Below are 6,752 nucleotides of genomic sequence, written 5' to 3'. Positions count from 1 at the left end.
GGGGGGGGGGGGAGAAGATGTTGCTAGTGGGTTGAGGACTATCATTAATATTATTTATTTTGCGTATTGTATATTGTATTATCCACGGAAATAAAAATGTATCATCTCATCTATTCCAATGACATGGTTCTGTATGATACAGGTTGTACACATTCTCATTAATCTGCATCAAGTTTTAGGACTATCATCTGTATCCGGAGATCATTAATCAGTGTGTGTATAGAAGACTGTGGTTGGGTAGGGGGCAGGGTGGATCCTGACCTGATTTTGAAATTAAGAACCTATCATAACAGTGACAGTAGAACCCGATTTAGCTGAGAAACACATCTCCTAATAAGGCCCAGTCAAACTGGATTCAATTCATAGAACAGAATGGAATAGGGCTAATGTCTCACCACTTAGGCAAGCAATATAGTCGAATGATGAATTTGATACCTGATTAGATCCAAGGATTCAGCATATCGTTAGTGAGCCAAGATCCAACCTCTGGAGGTTTCAAGTGTGCCTCTTTTCATGAATTAGGTGGTGTTTAAACTTTTTGAGCTGAGGAAGCGGCATTGGCACTTATTAAAAAAAAGTGGCATTTAAATTTTTTTTAAGCTGAGGATATTATAGTTCAGTAGAATGTATGATTCAATAATCCCCTTTTGAAATATAGCTTTATAATTCAGTAATCCCCTTTTGAAGTATAGCTTTCTTGGTATTGGAAAATTAGTGCTCCAATGTCTTATCTAGCTAGCACACAAGTTAGAAAAATTATCCTCACTTCTCCCCTGCCCAAAAAGAAAAAGAAGTCATATGACAGCATAAAGGAACCTTTCTTAAAACCTTGTCATTGAGAAAATTGTCATTCACACTTCTCTTTGACCGTAAACTGCTATCTGTCTTTACCGGAAAGCTGGGGATAGAATCCTAAGGATTTTCATACAAGCACTATGAGAAGAATGGTGTTGATGTTTTTAGTGTGCCTTCTAACTCATAACATGATATGGCCTTCTCTCTGACTTCATATGGAGAAGGGCTCCTCAAACAGTGTTTCAAATATACGAAAACTTTGCTACATTACTAACTTGGCTCAAGAAACTTGCGGTGAGAGATTCTGAGATCTGACATTGATAACAAAATTGAGACTAAAGTGTTGTAAGGCTTACTTGGACATGCAGATTACCTTCTAGACATTCTCATGCCAGTAATGTATGTAATTATGTAAATATTGATTCTGGCAGATAAGACACCTAGTCTGTTTCTCCCAATTGATGCTAACTGAGTCTTTTTTCTTTTTCGATGCTCTTATTGTTGGTGCTTTGTTCTTTTTTACCTTTTCTCCCTCCATTTTGCTCATTTCTTCCAGATTGTTACATGTTTTATCAATTTTAATCAGCTCCAACCTCTAATCTCTGCTAACCCTGAAAAGTTTATTTGTTTGAATTCACATCATAGTTGTCAGGCAACCACCTTGGCATCCAGGTGCCTTAACAACTAGGGTTGCCTAGGCGGGCGCCTTGTTGGTGTTTCCTTGCCTTCAGGCCCCCTCCAATGCCTTTGGTTGCCTAGCCCGTGACAACTATGATTTGGATAAAAAAAGTATGTGGACTACAGCCTTTTTCTTGATCTTCTACATGATCTGATTTGCAACTTGTGATCTGATTTTCAAGTTTTTCTCCGTTTAAAGAAGTACTATATATGCAAAAGAACAAAATAATTTTGTTAATTGATAAAATGTGGTACTTTTTTGGCTCCGTTCTTTCCATATAGAACTGAAAAGAAAGATGACATGATTGGGATTAGATTTAGGCACCGTTTGACTACGTTCTGTCTTCACAATTTTTGTGTTTTCTTGTTCCCAGAAACGAAGAAACAACCTAAAAAGCGTTTGATAAAGTTGTTCTGTTTCACCTGTTTCTAGAAACATAAATCAAAATTTATGCCTATTTACAATTCTAGAAACGACTTTGACGAAACAAATAGGACTTGTTTCGTCATTTTTAGAAACAAATTTGAGAAGAAAAAAAGGTTGTTGTGCCCAATAAATCTCTCAACTATTTAAAGCTAAAAAGAGGCAACCGAACCCTCTCTCCCTTTTGGGCATTTGATGATACTATTGGGTTTTTTAATGGCATTATGTATACAAAAAACGTTTTGAGAAACAGGTTTATCAAACACCAAAAAATCTGCTTTTGTTTCCGGAAACGTGAAAAGCCATTTCTGCTGTTTCTAGACACAGAAACAGCAGAAACGTTATCATACGGTGCCTTAGATCTATACCATTTCTGAAGTTGGATCGTATTTTGTTTCCCTTCCTACTTCACCTATTCACTGCATATATATGGGATAGCCAATTATAGGCCCTTTATCTAATGTGACCAATATGAGTCAGTTAATCTATTAATCACTTATGTTAGATTTCAAAATATTTGTCCTTTTTCTATCTGTAAAAAAGATAGAAAAAGCCCTTGGTGAAGGAAGGAAGAATTACAGCTCAAGAATCAAGAATTATTAGATTTGTTGGAATTGGAAATTGTTGTTCTCTCTTTTTGAGGGGGACTGTGTGAGGAAATGAAACTGGTGTTCTTTTGCAAGATACTGGACCTTTTCATTATTGATGTGAAGGCTTTTCTTTTGGGGCGTGTGCTTTTTGTCCTAATTTTAGACATTTGGATTGGTTGTCTTTCTTCTTGCTTGAATCTTTTAGGTTGAATTTATAATCAAATCTGTTGCCTATGGATCTGTGTTTTTGCATGTCTGCTCAATGGTTAGCCTAGAGGCTGTGAAGTGTGAACAGAAGTTGGAAAAATCTCCTCCATCTGTTCGTTCTCTTTTATCAGCCCTCCTTTATGGAACTGTAGTTCCTCTTGCGCTCTTGCATTTCCACCTGCTTTCAGTCTTACATTCTCTGATTTATTATTAGTAGATCGCCCTTAATGCTTCTTAAGGTATTTTTTGGTCGATCCATTCATGTTTGCAATCCCCCCACACAGAAGGATGTTGAGGTAGAAGGAAATAAATACCATTTGATGCTAACATGATGCCTCTCTTTTTTTTTTGGGTTTGATAAATATGGATGTAGAAAGGTAAAAATATCTTTGTTTCGTCTCTTGTCAGATTCATTTAATTTGGTTTACTAAATTAAATAATAATAAAAAAAAGTTTCTGAAGAACCCTTAATTAGTTTGTCTTTGTGCTAATGTTCTTTTCTTTCTTTAGGATCAAAATGGATGAACATGAGGAAGCTGATTCATCAGCAGAGAACCCACCAATTGGGAATGAAGAAATTGAGGATGAGCATGCAGAACTAACTGCCACTCCCCTTAAAAAATATGTTACATTTGTTGTGGATAGGAAGGAGGGAAATTCTTGCAAGTGGACATGTAATTTTGGTTGCAGATCAGAACCGTACACTGGGACATATTCTCGTGTTAGAGCACACCTGATTGGGTTATTACCTGGACAGAAATCACAAGGAATAATAATATGTCCGAAAGTAAAGAAGGAAGAAAGGGAGAAGATGAAAGCAGAAGAAGATGAAGCTAAGCGAGTTTTTGGAAGTAGTTCACGTAGGGTACCCGTTTCAAGTAGTCCTATTGGTTTGACAACATGGAAGACTAGTACAAGTATTGTAGTAGAAAGGGGGAGGAATGCGCTTGATGCGTCTAAAACATCTTCAGCAGATGATGTTGATGGGGTAATTGCAAGATTTTTCTATGGAAATGGGATACCTTTTGATGTGGCAAAGTCTCCTTTTTGGGGCGATATGGTGAAGGCCATTAATGAGGCACCTAGAGGATACAAGCCACCATGTGCAGATAAGATAGCGACAACACTTCTTTTGGAGGAAAAAACTAAAGTGGATCAGGCACTGATGTTTATAAAACAACGATGGCGGACTTACGGGGTTTCAGTTGTTTCAGATGGTTGGACAAACCTCAAGAATCAACCTTTAATGAATTTTATAGCAGTTTCAGATGGTAAGGCAGTTTTTATTAATGTCATTGATTGTTCAGGAGATGAGAAATCAAGTGAATTTATAGCTAATTTGCTGCTTGAGGCCATTGAATCTGTGGGAACACAGAAGGTATTCCAAGTTCTGACTGATAACTCAAGTATCTGTAGGGATGCGGGAAAAATCATTGAAACCAGATACCCTCATATATTTTGGTCTGGTTCCATGGCTCATGGTTTAAGCCTTTTGATGAAAGATATTGTAAAATCAGCGAAACCAAACTTGGCTTTTGTTGGTGAAAACTATGAGAGGGCAAAGAGAATCATGAGATACATAAATAATCATAGTTCCGCCATGTACATTTTTAGAACATTCCCGGCATTAGATGTTATTCGAGTTAGTAAGTCTAGATTTGGGCATCATTTTGTTGTATTAGAAGGCATTGCTCGGGTGAAGAATGCCTTAGTCAACTTGGTTTTGAGTGAGGAATGGGAGAAGCTCAAAAGAGGTGGGTCAAAGTCAAATTTGGAGCATGAAGAGGTGAAAAGAACTATTTTAGATGATGATTTTTGGAAGATGGTAACGACAATATTAGCATTCATAAAGCCAATTTGGGAGATGATCTGCTTCTGTGACTCGGATAAAGCTACTATAGGAGAAGTTTATCCAAAATTGGATGCCATGTTAGGATGCATTAAAGATGCTTTGTTGGATAGCATCGAGGCGTATCAAGTTGTTAGCGATCTTTTTATTGCACAATGGAAGCAGATGAACATTCCTTTGTATGGTCTTGCGTATGTTCTTACTCCTTTTTACTATTCAGGGTCTTGGTTAACAGGTTTGGCTCAAGTGGGAGAGAAAAGGAATAAGCCCCATGCAGATCCTGATGTTCATAAGGCTTACTTAGATGCACTGGATCGACTTGTTAGTGATTCAAAGAAAGCAGCTGTAGTACGTCAGCAACTTAGTGATTTTGTCAGTAATAGGGGTGTCTTTGCTCGTCCTCAGGCCATCAAAGATAGAGAAACGATGTCTGCATTATCATGGTGGGACTTATATGGTGTGACTGCGCCTGAGCTATATGGTCTGGCAGTTAGAGTGTTATCACAAAGTGTGAATACCTCATGTGTGGAGAGCGGTTGGAGCACCTATGGGTACATTCATGATGTCAAAAGGAATAGATTAAACCCTAATATCGCAAAATCTTTAACATATGTTCATTATAACAATCGATTACTGACACGATATAGGGAGGATTTTGAGAGTATGTATAAGGATTGGGATGCTATTGTGAGTGATGATGATTTAGACAATGATATGAAAGGTGTTCAAGATAGAGAGAATTCCTTACTTTATAATGAAGAGGAGGAGGTTAGCATTGCAACATCTGGCTTCCCTTCTTATGCCCCGAGTCATGGATCGTCTGCTTTATCACAAGCCCATCGACTTCATGAGATTGCACAAGTTAAAAGGCCACGTATGGATTCTTTGTCCAGCTCTTTTTTTTCTGAACGGTTAGATTCTAACTCATCTTAAATGTAGAGATAACTTCTTAGTTTGTATATTGTTTTGTACTGGTGACAGTTTTATAATGGAATTTGATGCTCCTAATTCCAGTTCTGGAAGGTTGGTTCAAGTACTTTTTGATGTCAGCCTGATGGTATAACCAGTTTGACCAATTTCCCTCATGTGAGACCCTCACCTGGGTTTCTAAACTTTGCTTCAATCTGTGAAGAACTGGTATTACTAACATGAACAAATGCAAAGGTAATTTTTGTGAAGCATAAGGGATTTCATCTTTTTAGTGAGCTCTTGGTCTGATGGGTTGTTTTATGTCCTTAAACTGTCTTTCATGGATCTTTAGGGCTCCTTGCAATGCATAAATCTTCTAGTCATCTCTCCGGAACATTTGTCCAAGTGTGAAAGAATGGGATCTTTTTAAATGGTTTTTCCATTGAGCAATTATTGTTCCAAAGATGTAGGGCTATCATTTGTTCCATTGGTGAGAATATGGGATATTCCGACCTATGTTTGGTTGCTTGTGAGTAGCGATTCTATAATAGTCCTTTGATATTTGGTAGGTTTTGTATTTTGAATGATACAAATGGCTACATTTCTCCACTGCTATGAAGTGACTCTAATTTTTTATTTTTTATTTTTATTGTGCAATATACTTTCTTTTTCCTTCCTCCAGTTCCCTTTTACCATCTTACAGATGTGGTTGGAGAATTTAAGATGGATTAACTTTGTTTTCTTCTCACATTATGTAAGCTAACATAATTAAAGAGCACAAAAACCCCAATTCACTAGTGTGTCCAACCAGACTCACTCTTCCCCAGGCTTAGTTTGGTAGAGTGATGTGGTTATATTTCACTTGAGTTAAAGGGCAATATTTTGTTGTTATTGAGTGCTTGTTATTGTAAGTATCTAATATTATGCTATTTGTTTTCTGAATTTGTTCAATTGGTTCATAATCAAGTTTGGCCTGCAGGTAGCTCAAGAGATTGAGTTGGAAGCTAAAGTCTCAGAATGAATGTATAACTTGGTAATTTTCTAAATTTGGTTCCCCCTTGGCTGTTGAAATAAACTAGTATATCTTTTTTCCCCCCCTCAACTAGTTACATTCTTTCTTGGTAAAATAGTAAAACTATAAGCATTTGCTGTTTTGAAAACTTTGGTTGGAAGGAATCATTAGTTCACGCCTCATGGTGTTCTCATGTTTTGATTAGAAATTAGGTAAACTGAATAATTCATCCGCAGTTATCCCCTCCCTCAACCTCCCCCTCCCCACCCCCCCAAAACCCACACCCCC

General features: G+C 37.4%; 1 protein-coding gene across 13 annotated transcripts in view; it reads left to right on the top strand.

The window, feature by feature from the left end:
* LOC122070656 overlaps window positions 1-6,752 on the top strand; it is a 23,754-nt gene that overhangs the window by 1,520 nt on the left and 15,482 nt on the right. For 6 of the 13 annotated variants that reach the window (XR_006137912.1, XR_006137913.1, XR_006137909.1 and 3 more), the window contains 2 exons: window positions 3,205-5,454; window positions 6,432-6,485. Coding sequence is in view for 4 of the 13 variants with exons in the window: in XM_042634854.1 (XP_042490788.1) it covers window positions 3,205-5,417; window positions 6,432-6,448 (2,230 nt within the window). In the remaining 9 variants the exon portion in view is untranslated. Of the gene's footprint in view, window positions 1-3,204; window positions 5,455-5,524; window positions 5,708-6,431; window positions 6,486-6,752 lie in introns of all 13 variants that reach the window. The other 7 variants (XM_042634854.1, XM_042634852.1, XM_042634851.1 and 4 more) reach the window with 2 other exon arrangements.

This window comes from Macadamia integrifolia, unplaced genomic scaffold (genome assembly GCF_013358625.1).
Source record: "Macadamia integrifolia cultivar HAES 741 unplaced genomic scaffold, SCU_Mint_v3 scaffold961, whole genome shotgun sequence".
Lineage (NCBI taxonomy): Eukaryota > Viridiplantae > Streptophyta > Magnoliopsida > Proteales > Proteaceae > Macadamia > Macadamia integrifolia.
This window is presented reverse-complemented; position numbering and strand designations above follow the sequence as displayed.